This window comes from Perca fluviatilis, chromosome 17, assembly GCF_010015445.1.
Source record: "Perca fluviatilis chromosome 17, GENO_Pfluv_1.0, whole genome shotgun sequence".
NCBI classification, from domain to species: domain Eukaryota; kingdom Metazoa; phylum Chordata; class Actinopteri; order Perciformes; family Percidae; genus Perca; species Perca fluviatilis.
Window position 1 is genome coordinate 12,558,966 of NC_053128.1, and position 17,266 is coordinate 12,576,231.

Here is a 17,266-nt window from a genome sequence, read left to right on the forward strand (position 1 = left end):
TTTTTCATTTGGACTTGACACATGTCAATGTAAATGAGGAGGCGTGGCCCAAAGGCTGGTGGGAGGGTCTGAAACGAAAGGGGTGCAGAGGCACCTTATGAACAGCAGGGGGAGCTGACTGTTGGGGAGCATCTGTCTGCAGCTTCACCACCAGGCTGGTTTGGCCTCTTATTTCACATGATAGAAAATGATGATGTAGGCTAAACACAAACGACATTTCATGCAACAACCGTGAAGTTTTCATGTAGTTACTATAATTGGGCCCGTGTTAGTGAGGACTACATTAGGACTATATTTAAAGCTGATTCTGGTTCCCAGCTTCACCCCAGGTGTGTCTGTTTAAAACACGACTCAGACAACTTCTCTCTTTTGATTTTTTATTTAATTAAGCAACAGTAGAAACATGGGTGTGGGTAGCTCTGCTACGTGTGTGTGTGTGGTCCAGATCGCAGTTCGCACCCGCACACAATCTCAACCGGATCGTCATCGTCCGAACTGCGACCTCTCCTTTTTCTTTCTCTCACTTTTTTCTCCGGGTGGTGCGCGCGGTGTGAGGTGCGTGTCCGCGCTATTCTCCAACATGTACTCACAACAATCACTCCTGATTGACAGCCTTTTGTACAGCCCGTGTACTTTTTCAGACCTCCAGCTGTCAGCGGTGTCTGTAAGCATCACTGGCTGGCCAGCAGGGAGGCGATCCCGGCCGCCACCAGCTGGTTGTCCCTGGTGAAGCTTCTGACAACATCGGAGAAAATGTGCAGTTGGCCATCAACGTTTGTAAAACTGCCCATATTCAAACTCTACACAGTAAATTTATCGCATAAAAAAGTCTCAGAAGTGAATTTAGTGGTGAAAAAGCAAATGGAAATTATAAAAAAAAATTTCACCACTAAATTCACTTCTGAGACTTTTTTATGCGATAAAAACCTCGCTAACACAGGCCCAATTATAGTAACTACATGAAAACTTCACGGTTGTTGCATGAAATATCAATTGTGTTTAGCCTACATCATCATTTTCTATCATGTGAAATAAGAGGCCAAGGTGGTGAAGCTGCAGACAGACGCTCAACAGTGTGCTCCTCAGCAGTCTGCTCCCCCTGCTGTTCATAAGGTGCCTCTGCACCCCTTTCGTTTCAGACCCTCCCACTAGCCTTTGGGCCACGCCTCCTCATTTACATTGACATGTGTCAAGTCCAAATGAAAAGGCAATGTTAAATGGAAATTCAAAAGCCAAATATTAAATGAAAATTAAAAGCCAATGTTAAATTGAAATTCAAAAGCCAAATATTAAATGAAAATTAAAAGCCAATGTTAAATTGAAATTCAAAAGCCAAATATTAAATGAAAATTAAAAGCCAATGATAAATTGAAATTCAAAAGCCAAATATTAAATTCAAAAGCCAAAGCCGAATGAAAAAAAAAATAATATTTTTAATTTCATCTCGCTTTGTTTTCTCTTTGGACTTTCAATTTCTCTTTGGACTTTCAATTTGAATTATGAATAAATATTTCCTCCATAGTTTTTTTGTAAAACCCTACGTCAATAAATGAAATCTGTTTGGTCTTGTTAACTGCAGATAGTATATTAACTTGTAATAAGATATTTTATTTAGCATAATAATGCCAAATGACTCTTTGTTGTATAGTGAAGGTGTAATGCACAAGTCGTTTTTTTTACAAATTAAGTCCCAACAAAAGAAATTTAAAAACAAATAAGAATGTGACAAAACACAAGAATTTCACTTTGATTTTTACACTAAGGCCAGAAACAATTCCCTGTCCTGTCTCTTTCTCAATCACTCAGGTTTACGCGGAGGAGAGTCCAGTCGTGATATTCGACGCCCTGGCTGGTTACCTCCACCAGGTTCAGCTTCGAGCCCGCGACGAGGTGAACTCTGAGAGCCAGTGGAGTGAATGGAGTCCCCTGCTTCTCGCCAGGCCTTGGGAAGGTCAGAAAGAAAATTAAATGTTCATTTCTATGTCTAAGTCAGTTTATTTTTAGAGCACATCTAAAAGCAACAAACTTGGACAAAAGTGCTTGACAGAGAGATGACACAATACAGTCACATAAATAGACAAACTCAAAGAATACGTTGAGAAGGGCATTATTCTGGATAGAAGTATGACAATACAATAGGCGTATTGATGGAGCTTCAACAATTGAACTAATAATGGATTACTGGTAAATAAATCCAACTGTTTTGCCGATCTATTCATCGTTTCAGTCAGTTCTTAAGTAACAAAAAAAATCCCCAAATCCTGGTTCCAGCTTCTAAAATGTAAATAGTTGCTGCTGTTCCTTGTCTTAAATAATGTACTATAGTAAACTGAGTATCTTTGGGTTTTGGACTGTTGTTTAGACAACCGGACTGAAGTGGAATAGACATTTTCTTTACTATTTTCTTTTTATAGACCAAAAAAAACTAATTTAGGAAATAATCTTCAGATTAATATTTTTTAAAAGTGAGTTAGTTGCAGCTCTGCATGTTTCACAAAGAAGTAATAAAACAGAGGGTGACCAGTCATGCCTTCTTAATGAGAGTAGAGATAAGAGCTGGGTCAATCAGTTCTGTATTTCACTGGTATCCAGTAAAGGGAGGGCAGTAAAGCAGAGATATATATCTTCTTGATGCATTTTGGACTTACTCTAAGCGAGATAACGCTCACTAACTGACTCCTCCGTAGAGTGAATTGCAACTACCGAGGTCTTCACATCCTTACACAACAAGGAATCATTTTTTATATTTTGCAACAGATCAGGGCTCATCCATGTACTCTATCTAGTGCTATCAACTTAGATTGGCAGTTGTTTTTAAGCCTTTATCAACCAACTTTGTACTGTGTGCATATTCGTTGTTACTCATGAGAATAGTAATAGAAGGTTTTTTTTTTTTTTTTTTTTTGTGTGTGTGTGTGTGTGTGTGTGTGTGTGTGTGTGTGTGTGTGTGTGTGTGTGTGTGTGTGTGTGTGTGTGTGTGTGTGTGTGTGTGTGTGTGTGTGTGTTGTTTGTACTACAGTCTCCTCCACGTCTGAATCTCCAGATCTGCTCCTGCCAGACTATTTCTTCCCCTTCAACACAAAACCCGAAACCTCCACCGCAAAGACACACAGTAAGTCATTTCAAATGATAATTGGAATGTGATTGTATTCAGGAGCAACCCTAATACTGTATGTGTTAATGTTGTAGCTCAACTCTAGTACAATTACTGTCATTACTATTGTTATGAGATGCTCCTCTCCAGTTACTACAATTACCAAAAGCTGCTACTTATTCAATTTGTACTACTGCAAGTACACAGGGTGCGATTTGTACATTTTTTAAAAATAAAAATAAAAAAAAAGATAAAAAATACCTTCCAATACAGTGCCACTCGGCCAGGCATGCCAAAACACTTATTTATGAACTCCAATATTCACAGGAAAAGTATCAAAATGATCTAGCACAACGTGGTGTCAGCAGCATAAAACACAGCGCTTTCAAGTTGGGGAGCTGTGTTCACTCCCCGTGAAAACAAAATACTTTCACCCAGGGTTCGCTCGTTCGTTCCTCGGGGGTGTTTTTATTTTTTAAAGATTATTTTTTGGGGGCTTTTCCCTTTTATTATAGAGTGACAGTGAATAGACATGAAAGTGGGAGAGAGATGGGGGCATGACACGCAGCAAAGGGCAGCAGGTTGGACTCAAACCCGCGCCGCCGCAGGACTCAGCCAACGTGGGGCGAACGCCCCAATTCCTCGGGGGTGTTTTAATCCAAACTTCGACGTTTTTCCTAAACTTTCTAGACATTTTCGTACCTAAACTTAACTTTTGTCGACACAGCATTTATCGCGGCAAAATTCAACTACCATGGGCCCTGAAAGGACCGGCATCTGGCGGTTGCCTGTAGCCGGCTCACAGTCACAGTCACAGTCACGGCTAAACACATCTACCAACTGCCGCTGATATGACGGAGCTCTGTAGCGGCTAAACTGATCTAGCATCTGCCGCTCAGATTTTATTGTTGTATCACATCTGTCCACGTTACAGCGCTTTACTTAGTTTAAAATACTTCTATTAATAATACTCTATTGGTGAAGTAGCATTGATCACTTTGAGGGGCGGGGTACACCGGAGATAAACAATAATTCAGCAGAGGCAGGGATATATAGACCAGAAAGGTCTACCGGAGAAATTGCATCCTGCTAGTGCAGGTACTGTACTACTATTACTATAAGTGTAAGTAATACTGCTATGTTTGATACATCTACTGCTACATTGCTAGTATTGCTTCAACCACAAGTGATACTTTACTACTGCTACTATCAGCGCATGCCAGTGCCTGTAATTAAATGCACCCAATCAAACTTGTTTCATTATATTAAAAACCAAAACATCCATTATCTCACTTTAAGGTGGAATTATTATCACGGTCAAGTTGATCAAAGGTAGGATCGGTTTCGAAACAAGGCTGTTCCTTGCTCGTTTACAATCCCGTCAGTCTAGATTTAAGCCCGGTGAGCTATGTGAATCACAGCTAGTCAAGAAGCAGGACCAGGATATTTTTTACCCCACTATTTGGCACCAATGAGAAGCCGCATCAGTCATTAATGCAGTAACAAGGCATTATTTACTGTTCATTATACTCTAGATAGAGCAGTACAGGTACCTTGTGTCTGGCTTCATTACCAAATTGCATATAACTGCCGTAATTTGTACCTGCAGGGTATAAGCTTCTCTACAGTATGTGCCCTGGATGAAAAGTTAAGTGCATAGCAGCTCACGTATACATTACATGGGCAAAAACACAGGAAAAAGCAGCCTGCAGTTGCAAATGTGACCTCTAAAATATACACATGCAGGATACATATAACTAGAATGCATTCGTAAACACACACACACACACACACACACACAAACATACAGTATAAACAAGAAGAAGACATCTGGTTCACAGCAGACCATCTTAAATTTGACAGCCTCAGTCACGGCAACTTTCTGCCTCTACTGCCAAAACTGTGTCTATATGTCTCCTTGTATATACGTGTATATACTGTGTGTGCGTGTGTGCGTGCGTGCGTGCGTGTGTGCGTGTGTGCGTGCGTGCGTGCGTGTGTGTCCTGCCCACTCTCATTTACAGATGTGCTCATGAATCGTTGTTTTTGCTCATTTTATTGTTAATGTGTGTGTGTGTGTCTGCTGTGTTTTTTTGTTGTTGTTGCTTTGTTTCACAGTTCGCATTGAACCCAGTTTTGTCTTGTTTTTGTGTGTGAACGAGAGTTGTTTACCCCTCTGTTTGATTAAATGCATGTTTGTGTGAAAGCCCAAATGGCACATTTAAAATTAACTTCTCACCAGAGAGTAATTATATTTGAGAACACACACATAGCACTCTTTATTTTTGCTCTTTATTTTGCCTCAGACATAAAAAAAAAAAGAAAACGCGTTGGATTAATACGAGTGTGTGAAAATATGAAATACACATTTTCACAGGTTTTGCTGTTGGTGAGAGGACAACAACCCAGCGACGTGTGAACTGTCTTATTGTCCGGCTTATTCCTTAACTATATTTGGTTGTGGTTTTCAACTTTAATTTTCTTTTTTTTCACCGCACTTTTACATCTGTCTCTTCTGTCGTGCATCTGTTCCTCTGTTTCCCTCGCCGTCTTACTCTCCAGCCCTTCGTCTTTGAGTCAGCCCTCCCCTCTGTTGCTTTAACTCTCTCTATCTCCCAGCCTGCTTGTTTTGTTGACCTCCCCGGTTGATTTTTTTCCCTCTCTCTTCCCATTCAGCTCATGATCGTCCTGAGGATGAAGGAAATTTGGGTTTGGTGATTCTGCTGGTTTTGTTCTCCGTGGTCATCCTCACCACCGTCCTTTCCCTCATCTTTGTCGTGTGGTAAGACACACACACACACACACACACATATCCCACATCCACAGGCCACAGCCTGTGTGGTCTTCCTCTCTGTATTTGAGTAAGATTATTATCATTTTTTTTTAAAAGCATGGCATTTTATTGTTGTTTACTTATTGTTTTATATTTCCAGGGTGAGGCAGAGGCGGCGTGATCATGTGACCAAACAGGAACTCACCGCCATGGTCAAGATGAAGTCCATGCCAACCTAATGTGAGACACACATAGACGCGATGCTTGTTCTTCTTCGCCTTAAAATCTTCTCTTAGGCATTTCATGTCCGATTCAATTTTCCTCTCGCATCTTTCTTGCACATGTGTTATGAGTATGTGGAGTTTTCACCAATGGCCACACAGCAGTTTATGTTCTGAGTTTAGCTTGTTTGGCAGATAGTTTTAGACCTCTGGATGGCGAACAGCCTCTGCTGTGGGGATAATTAAAGTCCTAATTAAGTGTCACCACTAAGAGTACCACAACATCTCCTCAGATGGGAGTTATGCCAGTGAGGAGAGCATAGCAAAGCTCTGCCCTAGTAGGAGCTTAAATGGTTCAAAGTGCTGCTATAAACAACATTCAGACAACCCTTCAGATAGCCAGCCAACATGTGATTATAAGCCACACGCACACACACACACGCGCAGGCACACAGATTATAACCCTGTAAGTATGCCTGCAAATCGCTCATTCAGCTCTGTTATTTAAATTTGTGATTTTAAGGCAGTGCTTAATTACATTATGATTTATGTGTTGTTTTTTTTAAGTTGTTCTGTTTTCCTCCTCCCAACTTCTCCTTCTCTTCTTTTCTCCAATCTCCTCTTTGATTTTTTTTTTCTCTTCTCAGGTTGATTTCAAGCATCTTCTCCTTGTCAGCCCGTTCTAGGGCTCCTCCCAAGAGCCAGCCTCTGCCTTTACCACTGTAGCAAGCTGACCGTACATTAACCAGAATGCATCAGCGAGGGTCCCATACAGGGAACTTTGCGGAGTTGGGTGAAGTTACCCACTACATAAAAGCTGACTGAAGGGTATGTTTTGCGAGATTTTCCTGGACACATTAACTGGTCACATCTAAGTGCACTACCCATAATGCATCAGCAGACTCCACCTACTGTCCATGGGGACAGGGAAAACATACCCTAGTCTGTTTTCTTTATTTTCACTTCAGCAACTTCACTGCAGCTCAGCGGACTGTGGGAGCGACACGGCATCAGAACATTTGAGTTCACTCACAACCAATGCTGCTTCAGGTGGACTCACTCCTCAGCCTTTTCGGAGAGGAGCAACATTTTATTTTATTTTTATTTTACTTTTAAGCAACCAGTAAGGACAAGAAGTGCAGCTGCCAAACAGGAGAACATAGGCATTTTCTTTGTGGGAAGGGAAAGATTTTTTTCTGGGACAACTTTCCTCTCTTCTCCCAGAACTCTTCTCATTCTTTTATTTTTTTTGAGAGAGTAATGTGCGTCCGTTATTCCATCGACTGACCGACCGACTGAATGCTGTGAAGGAAGCATAACAATCTCTGTGTGTGCATCTGGTGCCAAAGCAGCAACTACGGGCATTAATGGTCTCATCTGAGGGACAGGAGGCAACCTGTTGCTGGCTCCTGACCTGAGGGATGGACATGGAGAATAAGGTCCAGGGTGGGCGGGTTGGGTTGTAGAGACTTTATTTCATTTATGACAACTGATTCAATGTTGCATGATATGCGTCTTTTGTTGTCTGAGGTTTATTAGCACAGGTGTACTTTTGTTTCTTTTATCATACCTCTTTCTATCCATCCATCCACTGTTACTGAATGTGTGTGAATGAAAGACACATATAATAGAGAGACAGAGAAAAAGAGACCTGCCTTTCACAAACCACAATCATTATGTCATTACATAGACACTTAGTTAGAAAGAGAATATTAAACTGTTTTTTTTTTAGAAATAATCCCCCTAAAAGTCCTTTTGGGAAACTTCTCTTGTGACCAAGTCTCCCAGATATTTTGGGTGTCTCCTAGACAGCGCTACTGTAGGTGCAGTTCAAATGGGATGAAAATGAATGCAGGTTTCCTCGTGCACCTCGCCGCTAACCTTGACATGGGTTGTTTTTCACATGGCGAGCGGGCTCTCACAATCAATGACAATCAAAATGGTAGCAGTACTATCACCACTTACTCAGAATTGAGATGGTTTGTGGGCAGTTACTATGGAAACATTCAGTGGAATCATTTTTCTTTGACACCACGTTATATAACAAACCGTATGGACCAGTAAGCTTACAGTGGTACATTAGATTTTGCTGTAATGTGGGTGCGTTGGTGTAGCTGAACATAGGGATTGCACTTGTCTTACTTTATAAGGCAGGGATGTCTCCACCTCACACATGAAAGCGGAGTTCACGTAGCAGAGTGTGCTGGTTGGTGGGTGTGAACAGGAGATGAGCAACAACACGATTAACTGACAAGAGCGACCCTCGCTCACTGTACTCGTGTCTCACGATCCGCCAACTCATGGAAAAATGAATGATCGCTGGGTGGCCAGTGGCCGGTAATCAGCGTATGAAAAGCCCCAAACTATATCTGGTTTAGTTTTGCGTTTGGCACCTACAAACCTTGTGTCCTGTCTGTAACACATGGAAGTGAGAGGCTTGAGTGGGGCGCTCACAGTAAAAAAAAAAAAAATACTGTTGGTCTGGTGGTTATGTTCTGTTGATCCAAAGCTGTGTAGTTATCACCGTATTGATTGATTGACAAACTATAGTTTGTGTCAGAAACACAAGGTGCATCGGAGTCAAACTTTGACAACCGTATGTTCTCTCAAGCTAGCTCCACATATTATGCATGGATCCAGTTGAAGCTTTTTTTTGTATATTATTGTATATCACACTTTAAATAAATACATTTTTATGTAATGTATGTTATTACAAATGATGTTTATATGTAGAGAAGAAAAACATATTCTTAGGGAAAGTTTCACAGACATAGTTTAACTCCATCTTATGTTAATTTGTAATAGACAAATTAGCAGATAATCACAGCTTTACAAATCATTACATGCAATTCAATTGTGAAACCCATTAGACAAAACAATGCATTTTAATTAACTGGAAAATAATTCAAATAAAAACATCTTTCTTACAAGGGATCTAATCAGAGCAAATGGTAATAAATATTCAGTCAATAATCAAATTATATCGCTTTTGATGTTTGTGGAGCGTAACGTTGCCATGTAAAATCCCAAAAGTGACTGAAGGGAGATTCCTAGAGAAAGTATAAGTGACTGAGGATAATCCATGTCTGGAGAACCTTCCCAACATTGTATATTTGTGTCTTTCTCCCCAGTTATATGAAGCTGTGTTACTGTACGATTACTGTATGGACAATGTGTTTACTAAACTCGTCTTCATCCAGCATGCTTTACTTTATTGTTCAGTTTCATTCATATCTTTGCGTTCAGATGAATGAACTTTTAGTTCTCCAGTTGTTCCTGTGGAAACATGCCCAAAGAAAGTCAAACATTTTCAAATTATTCAAATTATATTTGACAGAGAGCTGATCTTCCTGTTTAAATTGAAGTAAGATGTGTGTGTGTGTGTGTGTGTGTGTGTGTGTGTATATATATATATATATATATATATATATATATATATATATATATATATATATATATATATATATATATATATATATATATATATATATATATCAGATGGGTGTTAGCTGCGAAAGGATAAAGCATTTGAACGTTTAGAGCTTTTAAAAACAAAACTTAAAAAAAATTAAATTATACCCATAATCATTCGTTTAAACTGGATTTGATTTTTCTTTTACTGGCAATGGATAGGCCAGTAATGAATGTACGTTTTTTTTGTTGCTTTTTTTATCAAAATATTACCTCCAAATATTAAGTCTGCAATCATTTCCTAATATTATAATTATGGATATTGAATTTATTTCCCCATGCTTTTCTAGGCCTTTCAGGTCAGGTTAATGTGACCCTAATCAAGATAATAAACACGCTACCTGCTCACTCATTTTACTCAAAATACTGTATATGCCTGTATATATACTGTATATGCTAACATTATTTATGTGGTTATGCTGAATTCAGCATAACCACATAAATAATGTTAGTTATTTAGAAATAATAGTAAATATGAAAGTGCTGTAACTGACATGAGTAAAGCCATTTGTTTCATAATTGCTCAATTTCACGGGTAACAAAGTTCATATTTGTTCAATCTGAACAGCAAAATAAAAGTCAGGAATAATATAAAAAATAAGATATTTTATGATACATTTTGCAAAGACCCTTCAAATTTTATAAACCATCCATCAGTTTGAGTTTGATGTGGGCCATGTGCAGTATTAGTGACTGTTTTCCACCCTGTCCATCCTGTATTTGAGGTTCAATGGGACCTGTTTTCTCTTTGTAAGGTGTGTAGCTATGGATTGCCAACTTTCTGTTTCACTCGAGTGATGTCTTCTCTCTTTTTGTCGATACACTTGTGGTATTCTCAGTTTTTCTATGTTCCTCTGCAGTATGTGATGGCAGATGGAGCCTGTTGGTTTTAGTTTTTAAACCTCACATTAAACTCAGGCATCCATTCTCAGATGTACATAGTCTTTTTTTGTTTCTTTTTTTTTGCTTTATGTGTACGACAGATATCACCATAAGCTGTTTTTTTTCCTGTCTTTGTATGTGTCTGTGAAATAAAACTATTTTATCACAGTCTTAGCTTCTGGGGTTTTCTTTTTTTTCTGCTTTCATCAGAAATAGGTTTGTTTATGTGCTTCTTCTCTGTCTATTGGTCAGTTCAATCGTGACATTTTAGTCTTTGGTTGGTTAAAAATGTCTTATGTCCAAAATATTTCAAATATGGTGCAAAGAATGCAACTACAGTACTCTGAACAGAAGAGCCAGTAGTGGAGAGGATCGGTCTGTTTCTCATGCCATTGGTATTACTTGTGCTTATGATTCTCAAAAACGTTACCAAATTTACCCTGAAGCCCGTTGCTTCTCGTTTCCTTTAGAAAGCTTCCATTATCTGATTGTGACAGTGTCTGATGAATCCCAAATGCTCCAGCAGGCTTTGTTGTCTTTATGAAAGGATCTTTCAAGATGGACAACTGGAGGGAAATTGCCTTGGTATTCTGGCTCCAATTCCCATATTGCAAACATGTCGTCATGCAGACTTTAGCGTCTTCAGAGTATCGTATGTCTTGTGCTGGTGTGATTGTGGAGAACACATTCAGAATCATGGATCCACAGTGGAGGGTGAGAGTTTTAACCCTGAGAACATAGTTCTCAGTGGGAGTCATTTTATGTAACTTCATGCAGTGGAATGGCAACTCTGACTCAGGTCAACAGCTTCTTTCCTGCTGTATTGAGGATATTCAAAATTAGCAGCAACAGCCCTAATACAAATTCTCAGCAGCTGAAGTCCTGATAAGTGAGGATATGTAACCTTTGCTTAACAGCACTCATGTGGCCACAAGTGGTAATTACAGTACACATGGTGGCTTAAATTCTTTTGTCAGTTAAAGAAGTCCTCATTATGGGTCATGATTAATTGTGTTGCAGCTTCTGAACGTGACTTTAAAGGACAAATTCGGCACAAAATGAACCTAGGTGTTAATAACACGTGTACCGAGTCGACCGTTCTCTGGGATATGTTTTCATGCTAATCAAACGTGACCAGTTGTAGCGCAAACTGCTAATTAGCTTATAACGCTAGTCGTCGGGGCACGGGTAAAGTAAAAAGAAATCGCTATTTCTATATTACTAACAAGGCTCGAAATAGTACCACACTTCCACGGTAGCATAATGAGGATCCCTACATGTAAACCGAAGCATTGAGAACTAAAATTTAGTACATTTACAGGTTAGTGGTTACTGGTTGCACGGTGTTCAGGAAGCGACAGGACTCCACAATGTTGAAGTCAACCGTTGTGACGGGGTGTGTGGGGATCATAGTGGAAATCATAGTGGAAATCATAGTTTAAGGACACGTTAAAGTATAGTCTAAGTCTAAGAAAAACTCATAATGTGTGTATATATATATATATACACACACACACACACACACACACACATATACACATACATACATACATATTTATTATGTCGAAAAAATGTATAAAAAGTCATAGTATCGTATGTCAAACAGTCATAGTATAGTATGACGAAAACAGTAATAGTATAGTATGTCAAAAAGTCATAGCATAGCATGTCGAAAAAAGTGATAAAACAGTCATGGTATAGTGTGTCGAAGAAATTGATAAAAAGGAATAGTATAGTATGTCGAAAACAGTCATAGTATAGTATGTCGAAAAAAATGATAAGAAGTCATAGTATAGTATGACAAAAACAGTCATAGAACAGTCATAGTATAGTATGTCGAAAAGATTGATAAAAAGTCAGATTATAGCATGTCGAAAAAAGTGATAAGAAAGTCATTGTATAGTAAGTCGAAAACGGTCATAGTATAGTATGTCAAACAGTCATAGTATAGTATGTTGAAAAAATGTATAAAAAGTCATAGTATAGTATGTCGAAAACAGTCATAGTATAGTATGTCGAAAAAAGTGATAAGAAGACATAGTATAGTATGACAAAAACAGTCATAGAACAGTCATAGTATAGAATGTCAAACAATCATAGTATAGCATGTCGAAAAGATTGATAAAAAGTCATAGTACAGTATGTCGAAAACAGTCATAGTATAGTATGTCAAACAGTCATAGTATAGCATGTCCAAAAAAGTGATAAAACAGTCATAGTATAGTATGTCAAACAGTCATAGTATAGCATGTCGAAAAAAGTGATAAAACAGTCATAGTATAGTATGATGAAAACAGTCATAGTATTGTATGTCAAACAGTCCTAGTATAGCATGTCCAAAAAAGTGAAAAAACAGTCATAGTATAGTATGATGAAAAAAGTAATAGTATAGTATGTCGAAAAAAATGATAAAAAGTCATAGTATAGTACGTCGAAAACAGTCGTAGTATAGTATGTCAAACAGTCATAGTATAGTATGTCGAAAAAAGTGATAATAAGTCATAGTATAGTATGACAAAAACAGTCATAGAACAGTCATAGTATAGTATGTCGAAAAGATTGATAAAAAGTCAGATTATAGCATGTCGAAAAAAGTGATAAGAAAGTCATTGTATAGTAAGTCGAAAACGGTCATAGTATAGTATGTCAAACAGTCATAGTATAGTATGTCGAAAAACGTGACAAAACAGTCATAGTATAGTATGATGAAAACAGTCATAGTATAGTATGATGAAAACAGTCATAGTATTGTATGTCAAACAGTCCTAGTATAGCATGTCCAAAAAAGTGATAAAACAGTCATAGTATAGTATGATGAAAAAAGTAATAGTATAGTATGTCGAAAAAAATTATAAAAAGTCATAGTATAGTACGTCGAAAACAGTCGTAGTATAGTATGTCAAACAGTCATAGTATGTCGAAAACAGTCGTAGTATAGCATGTCCAAAAAAGTGATAAAACAGTCATCGTATAGGATGTCGAAAACAGTAATAGTATAGTATGTCAAAAACAGTCATAGTATAGCATGTCCAAAAAAGTGATAAAACAGTCATAGTATAGCATGTCAAACAGTCATAGTATAGTATGTCAGTCATAGTATAGAATGTCGAAAACAGTCATAGTATAGTATGTCAAAAACAGTGATAAAACAGTCATAGTATAGCATGTCAAACAGTCATAGTATAGTATGATGAAAACAGTCATAGTATAGCATGTCGAAAAAGTGATAAAACAGTCATAATATAGTACGTCGAAAACAGTCGTAGTATAGTATGTCGAAAACAGTCATAGTTTAGTGTGTCGAAAATATTGATAAAAAAGTCATAGTATAGTATGTCTAAAACAGTAATAGTATAGTATGTCAAACAGTCATAGTATAGCTTGTCCAAAAAAGTGATAAAACAGTCATAGTATAGCATGTCGAAAACAGTGATAAAAAGTCATAGTATAGTATGTCGAAAACAGTCATAGTATAGCATGTCCAAAAAAGTTATAAAACAGTCATAGTATAGTATGTCAAACAGTCATAGTGTAGTATGTCGAAAACAGTCATAGTATAGCATGTCCAAAAAAGTGATAAAACGGTCATAGTATAGTATGTCAAACAGTCATAGTATAGCATGTCCAAAAAAGTGATAAAAAAGTCATAGTATAGTATGTCGAAAACAGTAATGGAGATCAGCGTAAATTCAGTCAGGGAGACTTCTATTCGTGGTCCCTCCCCCTTTACCGTCAGCTGGGCGGCGGGTGTTACGGTTCTGTATACCAATTAGAGTCTGGCACTTATGTTCTAACCAATCACAGTTGACTACCGTGTTTTAAAGCTGTCCTCTCTCCTGCTTCTGTCAGTTGTTTTTCAGACTTCAGTGCGCGCGCCCCCCCCCCCTTAATCCCTCCCCCGCCTTTGGACGGTGTTCTCGGTCGTCTCCCGGATGTCGGCTCTCGTTCGTCTTCGGCTTTTCCTTGCCACCACCAGTGTCTGGTTTCCATTGGGGGATGTGTTTGGTTTTCCTAAACCAAAGAATTGTATAGATACCCTTCCAAAGGAGACTAATCTCCAAATAATTATGTTTCAAATAATGTTCCAAATACCTAGGGATATGTCCTTGGTTTCTCTTATTAAATGGTTGCATATCTGCAACGGAGTCTCTCCTGATTGAAATAGTATAGTATGTCAAACAGTCATAGTATAGTATGTCAAAATAAGTGACAAGAATGTCAATAAGATTCAAAGTCCCAGCCGAGACTGGTGATTGAACCAGGGTCTGAGTTTGCAGTGCCTACTTGCAGGTTCCATTTAGAGTAACACTAACTTCTAAGCCACCATACACCATATGATAGTGTATAGAAAGAGTCTTAGTGTAGTATGTCAAAAAAAGTGATTAAAAAGTCATAGTATAGTATGTCGAAAAAAGTCATAATATAGTATGTCAAACTGTCCTAGTATAGAATGTCAAACCGTCCTAGTATAGCATGCCGAAAAAAGTGATAAAACAGTCATAGTATAGTATGTAGAAAAAATTGATAAAGAAGTCAGAGTATAGTATGTCGAAACAGTAAAAGTATAGTATGTCAAGCAGTCATAGTATAGTATGTCGAAAAAACTGATGAAAAGTCATAGTATAGTATGTCCAAAACAGTCATAGTATAGTATGTCGAAAAAGGTGATAAAACAATCATAGTATAGTATGTCAAACAGTCATAGTATAGCATGATGAAAACAGTAATAGTATAGTATGTCGAAAAAGGTGATAAAACAATCATAGTATAGTATGTCAAACAGTCATAGTATAGCATGATGAAAACAGTAATAGTATAGTATGTCAAACAGTCATAGTATAGAATGTCAGAAAAAGTGATAAAAATGTCAATAATATTCAAAGTCCCAACCCAGACTGGTGATTTAACCAGGATCTGAGTTTGCAGTGCCTACTTGCTGGTTCCATTTAGAGTAACACTAACCTCTAAGCCACCATACCCCATAGCATAGTATATCGAAAGAGACTTAGTGTAGGATGTCGAAAAAAGTGATTACAAAGTCATAGTATAGTATGTCGAAAACAGTCATAGTATAGTATGTCAAACAGTCATAGTATAGTATGTCGAAAACAGTCATAGTATAGTATGTCGAAAACAGTCATAGTATAGTATGTCAAACAGTCATAGTATAGTATGTCGAAAACAGTCATAGTATAGTATGTCGAAAACAGTCATAGTATAGTATGTCCAAAAAAGTGATAAAACAGTCATAGTATAGTATGTCCAAAAAAGTGATAAAACAGTCATAGTATAGTATGTCGAAAGAATTGATTAAAAGTCATAGTATAGTATGTCAAAAACAGTCACAGTATAGTATGTCAAACAGTCATAGTATAGCATGTCGAAAACAGTCATAGTATAGTATATCAACCAGTCATAGAATAGTATGTCAAACAGTCATAGTATAGTATGTCAAAAAAAAGTCATAGTATAGTATGTCAAACAGTCACAGTATAGCATGTCCAAAAAAGAGATGAAACAGTCATAGTATAGTATGTCAAAAACAGTCAAAGGATAGTATGTCAAACAGTCATAGTATAGTATGTCAAAAACAGTCATAGTATAGTATGTCAAACAGTCATAGCATAGCATGTCCAAAAAAGTGATAAAACAGTCATAGTATAGTATGTCGAAAAAATTGATAAAAAGTCATAGTATAGTATGTCGAAAACAGTCATAGTATAGCATGTTGAAAACAGTCATAGTATAGTTTGTCGAAAAAATTTATAAAAAGTCATAGTATAGTATGTCGAAAAAATTGATAAAAAGTCATAGTATAGCATGTTGAAAAGTAATAGTATAGCATGTCGAAAAAAGTGATAAAACATTCAAAGTATAGTATGTTAAACAGTCACAGTATAGCATGTCGAAAACAGTGATAGAACAGTCATAGTACAGTATGTCGAAAAATTGCTAAAAAGTCATAGTATAGTATGTCAGTCATAGTATAGCATGTCGAAAAAAGTGATAGAACAGTCATAGTATAGTATGCCGAAAGAATTGATCAAAAGTCATAGAATAGTATGTCAAAAACAGTCATAGTATAGTATGTCAAAAAAGGTGATAAAAATGTCGATAAGATTCAAAGTCCCAGCCCAGACTGGTGATTGAACCAGGGTCTGACTTTGCAGTGCCTACTTGCTGGTTCTATTTAGAGTAACACTAAACTCTAAGCCACCATACTACATGACATAATATATTGAAAGAGACTTAGTGTTGTATGTCGAAAAAAGTGATTACAAAGTCTAAGTATAGTATGTTGAAAACAGTCATAGTATAGCATGTCGAAAAAATTTACAAAAAGTCATAGTATAGTATGTCGAAAAAACAGTCATAGTATAGTATGTCAAAAAGTCATTGTATAGCATGTCCAAAAAGTGATAAAACAGTCATAGTATAGTATGTCAAACAGTCATACTATAACATGTCGAAAAAAGTGATAAAAAGTCATAGTATAGTATGTCGAAAACAGTCATAGTATAGTACGTCAAACAGTCATAGTATAGCATGTCAAAAAAAGTGATAAAAAAGTCATAGTATAGTATGTCGAAAACAGTCATAGTATAGAATGTCGAAAAAAGTGATAAAACAGTCATAGTATAGTATGTCGAAAACAGTCATAGTATAGTATGTCAAACAGTCATAGTATAGCATGTCGAAAAAAGTGATAAAACAGTCATAGTATAGTATGTCGAAAACAGTCATAGTATGTCGAAAACAGTCATAGTATAGTATGTCGAAAACAGTCATAGTATAGTATGTCAAACAGTCATAGTATAGTATGTC

The 17,266-nt window shown here is 37.3% G+C and overlaps 1 protein-coding gene across 1 annotated transcript in view; it reads left to right on the plus strand.

Moving 5' to 3' along the window:
• The window catches only part of il11ra (interleukin 11 receptor, alpha), a 65,616-nt gene extending 58,205 nt beyond the window's left edge, over positions 1-7,411 (plus strand). The window contains exons 8-12 of the mRNA XM_039779845.1: positions 1,807-1,951; positions 3,020-3,112; positions 5,771-5,876; positions 6,028-6,107; positions 6,736-7,411. Coding sequence (XP_039635779.1) covers positions 1,807-1,951; positions 3,020-3,112; positions 5,771-5,876; positions 6,028-6,106 — 423 coding nt within the window. The 3' untranslated portion in view covers position 6,107; positions 6,736-7,411. The remainder of the gene's footprint in view (positions 1-1,806; positions 1,952-3,019; positions 3,113-5,770; positions 5,877-6,027; positions 6,108-6,735) is intronic.
• The last annotated feature ends 9,855 nt before the right edge of the window (positions 7,412-17,266 follow it).